Source organism: Equus quagga, chromosome 19 (assembly GCF_021613505.1).
Source record: "Equus quagga isolate Etosha38 chromosome 19, UCLA_HA_Equagga_1.0, whole genome shotgun sequence".
Taxonomy (NCBI): domain Eukaryota; kingdom Metazoa; phylum Chordata; class Mammalia; order Perissodactyla; family Equidae; genus Equus; species Equus quagga.
Genome location: NC_060285.1, coordinates 33,557,841 through 33,570,812, shown reverse-complemented (window position 1 = coordinate 33,570,812; position 12,972 = coordinate 33,557,841). Strand labels below are relative to the sequence as shown.

At 37.4% G+C, this 12,972-nt stretch overlaps 1 protein-coding gene across 3 annotated transcripts in view; it reads right to left on the bottom strand.

Moving 5' to 3' along the window:
• The window catches only part of RASSF9 (Ras association domain family member 9), a 36,834-nt gene extending 27,030 nt beyond the window's left edge, over window positions 1-9,804 (bottom strand). Inside the window, exons 1-2 of one of the 3 annotated variants that reach the window (XM_046646644.1) lie at window positions 9,525-9,804; window positions 1,297-1,457 (exon numbers count right to left, since the gene is read on the bottom strand). Coding sequence is in view for 2 of the 3 variants with exons in the window: in XM_046646642.1 (XP_046502598.1) it covers window positions 7,823-7,959 (137 nt within the window). In the remaining variant the exon portion in view is untranslated. Of the gene's footprint in view, window positions 1-1,296; window positions 1,458-7,822; window positions 8,283-9,524 lie in introns of those variants that run through there. The other 2 variants (XM_046646643.1, XM_046646642.1) reach the window with 2 other exon arrangements.
• Between the last annotated feature and the right edge of the window lie 3,168 nt (window positions 9,805-12,972).

The following is a 12,972-nucleotide window of genomic DNA, read 5'->3' as shown; positions in this document are numbered from 1 at the left end:
ACTATAGCTTCCTAAGTGCTTTTTCTAATTGTGCACAGCTCTCTTCTTCATATGGGATTGTAGTTATTATATGTCTACCCTATGGAAACATCTGTGGTTTTTCAACAGCGTTTCTCATAGCTTCCAGGCAAATGTAATGTCTTATGTGCAGAGCTAAAAATAGGCATCCTCAGGCTCTACTATGTAAGACTGTGGTTTCCCCAACGAATGCCCTGCTACTGGATCTTACGTTTCCTCAGTTAACCGTAACTGCAGGAATTCCAGAGGATTGAAAAGGCCTGAGTAAATGAGGAACATTAGAGCAATTAAAGGTATTGGAAGTGGCTATAAAATGTCCTAGCCATTGTTTGAGAACAAGCATACACTGTGCCATAGACCAGTAAGCCCCAGACACAAAACTCCAATCAATTATATGCCATTATTAGTAAGCGTGAAAATTTGCTAAAGTTGGACTGCTATTAGTATTAATGGAATTACAATGAAAAGGATCCACAAAATAATAGATAACAGATAATAAAATAATAATAGAATAAATAATAACAAAAATAATAGAATAACTAAATTCTATGAACTGATAAAGCGACCAATTTAGTATGATTGTTAGAAGAAATAGCGGTCAACTACAGTTGACTGTAAGTCTAATACTGTTATATAAACATATCCTTAAAATTTTTCTGTACACTTCCTCAACTGTAAAATACCATTTTCTAGCAACCCAATCAAGATTATGGATTCTCGCCAACTGACCATATTTCTGCCTGCTTCCCGGATTCTTCTCTTTTGATTATCCTACCTGAGTCAGTCTCAGCTTCGTGTGATTCAGCCCCCTCCTACATCTTTTTGTACATCTTATTGTGTTCCCTTCTCTTGTCCAAGCCTGTCACCTACCTGTGGGAGTTTAATAAATGCTATCTAATTATCATGATGCTCCTTTTATTTTCCTTTACCTCCATTTGTTGTTGTTAGTGTTGTCAAGTGGATCCTGACTCCTAGCGACCCTGTGTACAGCAGAGTAGAACCCTGTCAGATCTTCTCGTGCTATCCTCTCACCTTCCTGTGCGATACTAGACAATGCTCTGCTGTTATTCATGGGGTTTTCATGGTCAATTTTTTGGAAGTGGGTGGCCAGGCCCTTCCTCCTATTACCTGCATTTACTCCTCTCTTATATACTTGTACTTAAAGTCAGTCAAAAACATTTGTTGAGCACCTACTCTACAGAGAAACAGCCTTCCTCAACTCCAAGAAATATATTCTTATTTTCTTAATTGTATTATAAAGATTATGATTTTACCTACCCTGTCAAAGATAGTTTTCCATGGTGGAGTGATTAAAAATAAGTCCATGTTGTGAGATATTTAACCATAGTGCTATTTTCTCAATTAGGAGTTTAATCTCTCAGGAATGAGGTTGTGTCTTTGCATGCCTGGTATAGTACCAAATACAGTTTTTACCAGTCCTAAAGAAATAAAAGAAAAAGATAGCTACTCATACCATTCATACATTGTAGTACTAAACTTAAAATTGTGCTTAGCAAATAGTAACATGCGACAATTCTTAGACATTATAATTTATAAACTAATCACATCTTTTTATAAGTGGAAATAAACACATTTGACTTTTACCCTAATGCTACTTTTCACGGTGGAGGTTATATGGCAACCAATGCATCATGTTTTAGGTAAAATAAAACTTTTAAAATAATCTCTCTTGTAATTCCATTTCTTAAAGTTATCCTTAAAGGAAACAAGCAGGAATCATAGAAATTTAGACATGAAAGAGGCCTTAAGTATCTAATTCAACCTCTCATTTTATTAGACAAACATAAGACTAAAATATTTAAATTATGTATGTTTTCATCTTACCAAAACTCCCCAAAGACAAATAAGGAAATATCCCTTAAACCATGCTGTGTTATACGTTGCAAATTAACGTAATGGTCTCTTAATTTGGCTCAAAAGAAGAGTGAAGATTGAACCTGAAAGCTGTCAAAATTCACATTTCATCGAGATCCCAAGATAGTTTTGTATAACATTTATGGACTCATTTCCAATGATAGCAGTAGTTTGTAATCTACCTCTTTGTGTCTAAGGAGGAAAAATGATCAGAGGAGATAGAGAAGCTCTAGAGAGTCGAGGTTGAGATTCTGAAGCCCCAAATATCCCAGCACGTTTAAGTATTAAAAACTTAGATACACTTCATAGCATTTTTAATCCAACAGGCCTGAACAGGGAGTGAATAGTTATCGAGCTTTTATGATGACCCAGCACTACGCTAAGTCTTTGACGTACGATCAGACTCAATCCAAATGGTTTAGGATTAACTCTATTTTAGAGATGAGATGAACCCTAAATCCTAAATAGGCCCTACAGAGTAATGGTTAAGAGCCTTGATTCGAATCCTGTCTCTGCCACTTATGAACTGTTGCACTGCACTGTGTCTTAATGACCCCATACATAAAATAGGGAAAACAATGGTACCTTCCCCAAAGCATTATTTTAAGCATTATATAAATCACTTAGAACAGTGCTTGGCACATCATAAGTGTTCTAAGAAGTCTCAGCAGAGGTGGATTTACCCTGAAGCTAATGAAGCTTGACCATAAGAGCTGCTTCATTTGCACAGTTACCTTCCAAGGTCCCAGAATGACCTTAGTAATATTTTTATTTGTATTCTTGTATAAAGAGCATCTCCCTTCAATTATTATACTTGGATTTGCTCTTGCATGCTATTAATATAGTTGTTGTACTAGGAAGATTAAGTGTTTGTCCTACAGCACACAACTAGCAATGGCATATCTGAGATATGACCTCAAGTCTGTGTGACTACAGAGCTGGAATTTCTTAACAAAGATATTTTTTCTGCCTATTTCTGGCATTTTCCCTTTGTCTCATAAACAGTAATTATCTTATACAAAGGACATAAATCCTCCTTTCATGTGAGAAAGCAAACATTTCCCAATCATATTTCCCTCATCTCAAAAGAAGGAGGAAATGTTCCACCTTCAGCAGTGAGGTCTAGAGCAGCCATCCACCATCATCTGACAAACCTCACTCATATACATAGCTTGTTGTGTTCAAGGAGAGTGAAGGGAGTGAAGAGCATCCCTAGAGAAGAAGGAGCTACCCTCCTCCTTGGTTTGTTTTCTACACAAGCCCAGAAAGGTCTCCTAAAGGATCTATTTGACAAATACGGCCCTTCACCATTTGAAAGCAAGGAGGAGTTGAGCCTAGGTGCAGAGATGACGAGAGGTCAACAGTGAATTTATGGATTCATTCTTTAAGTTACCCATGCATCCATTCATCACAAATGTACTGATCCATTACTCTGATTCAAGTGCTGTATGGGGACCATCTGTATTTGGAGAGCATATATTGAATTCGTTTATTAAATCAACAAATATTTATTGAACACCTACTCACTGGTTATCTAGAAAGGAACCAGATAGGTAAGGTCCCTACTCTCACTGAGCCTATACCCAATGAGAAATTTTTTTTTTAATTTTTTTTTTTAAAGATTTTTATTATTTCCTTTTTCTCCCCAAAGCCCCCCGGTACATAGTTGTATATTCTTCGTTGTGGGTTCTTCTAGTTGTGGCATGTGGGACGCTGCCTCAGCGTGGTCTGACGAGCAGTGCCATGTCCGCGCCCAGGATTCGAACTAACGAAACACTGGGCTGCCTGCAGCGGAGCGCGCGAACTTAACCACTCGGCCACGGGGCCAGCCCCCCACTGAGAATTTTTTATAGATATCTTAAGTCAGAGGGCATTCTAGCCTGCAGATAGAAACCTTTGAGGATAATTTTCCTTGTTTGTCAGCATATTTAATCCCCATCAATCATTCTTATTCTTGAAATATCTTGCTTATCACTGGTGGTGTTGAATATCTTCCCAAGGCTCTATTCCATTCACATAAAGCAATCACTTTGCCCTTGGGTGACCATTTACATTAGTAATTGCTTTCAATTATAGTCAACAAATTTGCAAACTTTCTCTAGAAGGTGTAGTATTACAAGAGGCTCCACAAGAATGGCATCACAATCTATTTAAAAAAAGTAAATAATTGACTCTTAAGAAATCAATATTGTATGTGCTGTGTGTTTTGTCAAAAGGATGTCTTTAAAAACTCTTAAGCAGATATCCATTAAAGAACATTAGAACACGGAAGTAGGCTAAACTTTTTCTCTTCGCATATACACGACACAGAGAACATGTTGCCTTGCTTTAGAAAGCCAATATGCTAGAGACAAAGAGATTCCTTGTCAAGGCTGGTACCCACATACACCTGAAAGAGGTAAACTCATGCCCCTATTTCAACTTTCTTCCATTTTCAGAACTAAAATCAAAAGAAGAGAGTCACACTTTTGTAAATTACTTAGTGCTATTATCAGATCTCTTGGAACTACATACCAATCAAATAACATCAAAAGTTTCTAGGTTATGCAGTCCAGCTAATAAAGATGTCATGTAAATAGTTAACCAGCTACAAACCCTTAAAAACTTAAAAAAAAAAATCTATTTAAGAACTTTTCATCTTGACAAGTTTCATGAATTAGTGCAGTACATAATAAAAGATCTTATGGAGTGGGTTTGAAGTTAGCTAATAATTGTTTGAGTAACAATTCAAGATTTAAACTAGAGCTCAATTTCACTGCTGTCACTGGTCTTGAGATACTCTTGCCAGGAAGAGAACATTCCAGTCATTGTTCCTAATGGGCTGTCTGCTGCCAACTAATAACTACTTAAGTTCCCAGGTATCATCAGGGGAAATCTCAGGAGCCCCTGGGAACTAAGAAAATGTACATACTCAAATATCTGGCATTTTTCAATCCAATTTCAGGAACATTTTAAATATTTATTGGAAGTTAGACAAAATACTACATGATAATTTCCTATTCTGCAGAATTCATAAATCATCATACTTCTAATTACAAAGAGAAAACATCCATCTTGCCAGCAACTTTTACGCTAACCACAAAACAATTCTTCCTTCAGATGAAGCATTCATGGCATGACGTACTTATGGGAGCAATAAAAAGCACCTGGTTTTAATAAACACGGCAAGATATGTTCTAATTAATTCAAAAGCAAATTTTAATGTAAATTTTATACATCAATTATAAACAACAGAGCTGTATTATTTACTTATATATTTATTACAAAATTATACTTTGAAGGCTTTTAATTTCAAGTTGATATTATGACAACGTTGTCACAATGTGTGATGGATAGACATGTATCTGTAAGTATAGGGAAAGCCAAGCTCTGGCTGAATAGTACTTAACAATAATAATACAGGCCTTATTAACGAGATTAGATCCTTTCATATTCATTGTTAATTATCTTTTCTCTTACAAATCACCTAAATGAACTAAGTTTATATTTCCAACAAATACATGGGCTACTGCATTACTATAGCAATTTTCTGCTTCTGGCAAGGATTGGTAAAAGGTCCAACCAATTCTCTGCCCCAAATTTCATTAATTAAAACATCAAGGAGTCATAACTCACAACCAAGTATCCCAAAAAGCTATAATTTATAGTGACATTCCCCTTTTCTGGCTTTTAAATGTTGCTGATTGCTATTCAGAAGCATTAGCTTTGAAAACAATCATTATCTTGAAAATACAATCCAACATAAAGATGACCACATTCACATGGAACCTATATGGGTATGTATTTGAATATGTTAATAACCTAAATTCAATCATTGAATGTCCATGTGAGCATCAAGTGAATTCATGCCTCACTGTGTGCTTCTTTGCCCATTATATGAGAAACAGTAGCTACCTAGTGACTTTTAGAAACCGTTTTCAGCGACTTGAATTGTTTATTGAAACGAAAATACCTAGATTCTCTAACATTTTCATTCTTCATGTTGAACAAAAAGCTGCGTAAGAAGATATTCATCAGTCTTTGAGAATCAGTCACAGAACACTATTATTCTGGAACCAAAGTAAACAATCCATCTCCTGAGACCAAAATGTCTTCTGAAAACTGTACTTTTCCTATTGAATGTTACTACAATTAGAAAATTTAAAAGATCATTCTGATTGTAAGCACAAAGATTTTAGATTGGCTCTATCTCTTTTATTTATACGAAAGTTAGAATTGAAAAGCATAAAATGTTTGTGACTACAAATACCATCATTTTGTGATCACATGTTATTCTCAAATTTCCTGAAGATTGTTTCCAAAATTTTTAAATTAATTATTTCTTAAAATTTAGAAAAAGATGATCTGGTAGAGTAGGATTAGCTTGGTGTCCAAAACCGTACAATTATTTGTCTATCTCCTTGGGTTTTGGATTATATCAAATGTTAACCAATCCTTTATAAAGTTTCCACTTTTATATAATACAAACTGACATCAGATGATGAATAAAGAATAAAATAATTACCATGATTTTAGTTTGAGTGCAAATTACAATTTTGGTTTACAAACTTAAAATTATATTAACAACTATATTTCAGGTCCATCAGATGCCAGGTACCATCCTAGGCATGAGAACACAATGATAACTAGACAGACATGGCCCTGCCCTTTCCAAGCTTTACAGCTGTGTTTTCTCTTTTTTTTTTTTTTTGAGGAAGATTAGCCCTGAGCTAACTGCTGCCAATCCTCCTCTTTTTTCTGAGGAAGACTGGCCCTGAGCTAATATCCGTGCCCATCTTCCTCCACGTTATATGTGGGACACCTACCACACCATGGCGTGCCAAGCGGTGCCATGTCCCGCACCCGGGATCGGAACCGGTGAACCCCAGGCCGCCAAAGCAGAAGGTGCGTCCTTAACCACTGCGCCACCGTGCCGGCCCCTACAGTTGTGTTTTCTGTCTTTGCATCTCATAGTTTGAAGTTCATTTGTGCCCTCTTTATCTCTAAAATTTTGAAATATCCATGTATTATGAGGATATTTACAGATCTCAGGAGGTTCAATCCTGGCTGATGAAATATCACTCGAAGCGTGAACAAAAATGAAAAGACAGAAAGCAAATAGGATGCAGAAAAGTTCAATACACAAACTTTCTCAAAATTTATGATCTCAAATTCCTAATATTCCTTCCAGCCGTCCACATTTTTTCCTACTGACCAAGACAAAATTACGTTCGAGTAGTTCTTTTAGCGCATAAATTATCTATCACAAGGTATACAAACATATTGCTCAAATTCTTCTTTACAATCTACAGGGAATTTTATACTATATATTTGAGGAATGCATTGGCTGTTATCAGATAACTGTCTTATCGCCAATCACGTCTTCTATCACAGGATGAATCACTTGTCATTTAAGGAAACATCTGGTTTCTACACATCCAAGCAGGGTAGTTTAGATCACTATGGAACCTGGTAAACGAAATGGATAAACTTAATCATGTAACTAAGTTTCACCTGCAGTTTCACCTTTGAGAAGGTGAAAAAAACAAAACAGAACAAAGCAAAAATACCTCATCTACAGCAATACTAAACACTGAAGGAAATAAATATACATTAATTCTATGTCAATACACCACGGAGCTTATTTACTGCTTAGTGTGAAATGTCCATATTTCAACATCCCTGCCCACCAATGTGGCTTAAAATTTTAAGCACTGGAAAAATACAAATATGTAAAGGGAAGCACTCAGTTTTTAGAGCAACTTACACACATCCTCACTGTGACCACCTTCAAACACGCTCATAAGAAAGCATCACCTTTGGGAACACCATTCCATTTTCCCAGAGAAATGTAATACTATTAAACTCCCCATTTCTCGTTGTTCTTTCTTTCCACTTTTTCATAACTTTGCATGGAAAATGCCATATTACAAAATGTTCATATACTCACCTCCTTGAAGGAAAAAGAGTTGTCTGGGTAGAGTAGATGGTGCAGTGGCAAAACTCAGGGAAGGAAAGTGAACATGTGCTTCCCAGAGGGAAACGCAAGGGGCGCGTGCAAAGTTTTATTGCTCTGCTATTTGGCATACAATGACAGAATTCCCGAGTTAACAATTATAAAAAACAAAAAGCAAACATACGCACACCCAACAACCCTAAACTGGGGTAGCACTCAGAAAGATCAGTATGCCAGAAATATAATTTGTTTTATAAAACCATGAACTTTCCCAAAGAAACTTTTTATACATTTTGACCAGCACTTAAGCAAAAATACTTCAAAAATAATGCTACTGAATAGTCATTTAAAAAGTAGTAAGGATTTTCTTTTGGCAAGGGGAGTCTTCTGGAATATTTTTTAACGTACTGACACCACTAAAATACAAACCTATTTCAGATAATCTTTACTAACATACTTTTAAAGAATACCTAGACATATTTCTTTATTTTAACATATAGTTTCATTAATTATCAGAAATACCATAATTGTGATATATCATCGACTTATTAGCAGGTAAAACTGGTTTAGAATGTTTTATAGTATTGATGATTACTGTTTTAGTTTTTCAAGCAAACTTAGTCAACTAAATCATTAAAACCTTTGGAATGAGTTAAAAATAGAAATTTCAAGACAACATTCATGCACAAAATGTGTGGGGATTTACCTGAAAACTGTATTACTCTATATTGTCGTGCAGACACTACTGCAATTGTATCATTTCCTACCATGTAATTGTATGCTTTTAAAATTACACCAAGTAAATTACGACAAGTACAAACAGGCATGATTGAAAGAAGAGTTGTGGAAAAGCCTCTATGCCAAAATAAATATATTTTAAAAAGTAAGCCCGTGTTTAAAATTATCCTCTCATTTTTTGGCATAAAAGTTAACATTTGAGGTGTTAAAATATTTAATAGAACTGAAACACACACACTGGCTCAAGAAAAATATGTGTGTGTACGTGTGTGTGTGACAAAGACATTTTACTTACAACTTGGGCACTGCAGGCTTGAAAGAGCAAAACAAATCAAATCAAAGTAAAATAGCAATAACAAGGATTAAGGAAGACAGCTGCTTGAATTCTCTTTCAGTGCCTAAAACCACCTAAAGTTCTTAAAGATTTTTGAAAGGTTCAGCGCATAAAAAGCTTCTCTACAGAATGCTTTCACTTTGGGAACTTTCCAGGTTTCAGGAATGCCCCTCTCTAAGGGGAGCCAAAGCATTGTTTCCGGATTGTATCAGCCACTGTGTTTTTCGTTCTAATTAGTGGTTAATAAACTCTAGCTATACCTTCATCAAAATTTCCACTCTCCCTATAGTATACTAAAATTCTGTCTGAAGCAAAATGAAACTTGCTATCCCACTACTCTCAAATATGCAAGGCAACCCAAAGGGAGATGCTTGTGATGTTAGTTGAGGAACCAGGACTGACCGAAGGAAAAAAGGGGTCAAGATCATCATTCTTTATTTTCAGGGACCCTTGCCCCGGTCCCTGCAATCATCTCTTCTGAAACAACAGTCTAGCCGTTGAGTATAAACACCAGACCTAACTCCCTGGGGCTTTGTACTCCAAGAACAATTCTCCTTAGAATCTAACTGCAAGAAAACACACTTTCACACATAAGCTTCCAAGTACACACACGCAGGACCTTACCTGTTTTTATGCCGAGTCTTTAGCAAATTTCTTCCAAAGGGAGCCATGGTCTGCCAGGCAAGCGAACAGCAAACACTGTATCTCAAAGTTATCTGGGCGTGGGGGGTGGGGATATCTGGATTTCTACAGTGAAGTGGGGACGACTGGAAGCTTCCTCATCACCTCCTCAGACGTGCCTGGCTTTCAACTCATTAGCAGCCGGCTAAGAGTGTTGCTCCGAGTTGTGCAACTGCTGCTTAACTTTGAACTGCGGGATTGTTGTGGCTGCTACACCTTTGGAGACCTGCCCAGCTGTAGCCTCGAAGAAGGCTTTTGGAAGCAGGAAAAGAAAAAAAAAGGGACAGAGGAAGGGAGGGGGACTCTATTGTGTTCTGTAGTTATTTGCAGACTTGATAAACTTTAAGAACTGCCAACCCCACAGGCATGGTAATACCCGTGGAATGGAAATTTCACGAGATCTGGAAACCCCCCCGTCCCCCGCTTTCCACACCCAACCCCACAAGGTGAACACACACGAAAGGATAGAAACTAAATACCCCCACCTCCCAGCCAGCTCCAGCCTGTGAAAAGTAACTTGATCTTGGCAAGCCGGAATGAGGGCCAAGATCTCTGTCTACAGATTCGACGCAAACCTTTCTGCCCCAGGGCTCAGTGCTGCACATACGTTGAAGAGTGAAGCTGGAGAGCGGATGGAGGTGGACTGGCAGACCACTTGGGAATCTGAGCCCCAAAGTTCATGATGCTAAGAGCTTCCCCAACTCCACTCCTCCACCCTCTTCAAGTTCATCTTCCCAATGCTGAGGGATCTGAAGGACCAAAGGCTCCAGGGCTGACAGATCACAGCATTGGCATAGGAACCAGCCCGGGTTTGGGGTCTAACTCGCACGGCCTTGACAACGACCCCTGCCCCATCTTTGGCGTTTACTGGGCCTTTGGGGCCCTGGGAGTTTGAAGGAAGAGCCAACTGTTTGCTCCTGCCCCTCAATTAGTAACGAAAGAGAGGACACGCCTAGAGGACTTGGTGGAGCCCGAAGCCGTGCGGTGGCATCCCCCGGGAGCTCGAACCTGCGACCTGGGCCGCCAGGATGGAGCTGGCGAGGGGGCGCGGGGGCGGGTGCCCGGGTGCCCGGGTGCCTGGCGGTCTCAGCTCCCCTGAGTCCGCGACGCCAAGGAAAAGTACTGTCCAAAGGCGAGGGCCCTTAGAATTTTCCCAGGACTTTTTCTACGGTTTCGCCCCGCCCCCACCCCACTCCCGTCTCGCTTGCGCACCCCTTCCCTGCCCCCCTACTCCCTGCCGGGCTTCTAATCGTTCGCTTTGGCAGCAGAGGGAGGGAGGGAGAGAGGAAAAAGACATCACAGGACTGTAGGTTCTCTCTGAATCTCACTTGAGGCTAGTGGATCTCTGGACCTTGGCAAAGATCCTGAAGGGCTCACACTTTGGGTGGCCAGCCCCCACCCTCAACAACAGCAAACAAAAAAGTGATCTCAAAGGGTTCTATAATTTTTATATGAGCTGATTTATGCATTATGATTTATTCAGGATTCTAGAGAGCTCAAATTAAATATTATCTATAAGTCATATATATATATGTATCCCAAATTGTTACAAATTGGAAAACAACAGCCAGAGCTTTAGCAGTTACCCTTTTTCTATTCCTGCAAGATAAGATAATTTTAAAATATACCCATCTTTTAAATGAATCTATGTCTGTGGTACCAGAGAAAACCTTTAAGACATCAAAAGTGATAATAACATATTTTGTTTTATGTTTTATATGATATATACGCAACATACATACTTTCCATGCAACATAATCTTGGGTATACTTCAGTTTCAGTTCTTAATTTTATTTCACAAGCACACCACAAAAAGTGATTGAAACTATTATGGAAGATTGCCCAGTTATTTTAAATATTGTTCAAAATATAACCCCCTAAAGCTATACTATTTACTTATTAATATAATGGCTGCAGTCAATTTGCAAAGAATTTTGCATTTACCAATATCCCTGTGTTTCCTGTAGTTTCAGTCCAACACCCTTTTTAACATTATTTGTATATGCAGTTTTCATATAAAACGTTTTCCAATAAAAGAGTTTCAATGGGACAAGAGGAAACGACATTACATCTTTATTAGCATAACCTTATGTCGAGTTTCGAGTTGGCACAAATGAGTCTCATTTAGGTTGTTATTATTCCTCACATAAAATATCATGGCAAGCTCTTTGATGTATAAGAATAAACACAAAGGGTGATGTCCCTCAGATGTTAAAAGCTGAAAGCAATCAAAAACGTAGGCACTAATATCCAAATAGAAAAATAAGCAAGTAGCAATTTTGAAAGAAAATAACAAAATCATATTTTAAAAAATCAATTTCATTAGTAACCAGATTTTGCGTAGGTAAATGAGACTTTCTTTTGCATCTACCAAATTGCCTGATTTTTAAAATAATGATGCTCAACTCAGTCAGTGTGATGGTCAGAGTATACTACTGCACATGAGTAGTCCAGATTGGCACGTTTCTTGCGAAAATGAATTCGGCTATGCACATCAACAACTTTCAAAATCTTTCAAACTCTTTTATTCAAGTTTATACTCATAAGGATTTTCCCAAGGAAATAATCAAGGTTCATAAAAAGGCTTATGCCTATTGATACTCATATGAGAACTAAATGAAATTTTGCAAACCAAGTGCTGACACATAATATTAGAGAAAGTACTATTTTTTTTTACAGGGTAGAGAGTAGTATCAAAAATTAACTTAACTTGAAAATAAGGCAAACTGATGACTACATGTCCTTTCAATGATATAATTAATGGAGCATTGTCTAACAGTTCCTCCCAAAGATTATCAAATTCTCCGAAAGAATGCTTTTTTTTTTTCAACTGATTAGGCCCAGTCTCTGAAATTAGATGTCAAATTGTAAAAAAAAAAAATCAAAATAGGTAAGTTGGAAATGATTTTTGTTCAGAAGTGATAAAAATGATTTTTATCTAGTAGGAAGATAACTCAAAAGGTTCTAGTTTTATTGGCCTGTAGAACGTCAACCAATTTTATACCTAACTTCATTTCATTTCAACCTTTTTTGAATTCTCTCAATATATAACAGTCTTTCCTATTCTCTTTTGGACCAGCTTTACAGTTCTGCTGGATCTCTCATTAATTTAGGGCAATCTTCGACACTTGCCCACCATGTATTTGTATGAGATTCAAACATTTCAGGTTTTTGAAAATTATACTTTGAAAAATTCTGGGCATGCTTCAGTCCTTTTCTGAACCAACAGGAAATCTTTATAGAAGAAAGATGGTTACTTATCTATACAATCCCTGCCTTCCTGAAAAGATAAAATGTGTAAAATGTTTTTATGGTAGAAAATCAGAATGTTCTTACATTCATCTCTGAGTATGAAGCTCTGCCAAAATGGATAGAGAAGGTGGATTCCCTT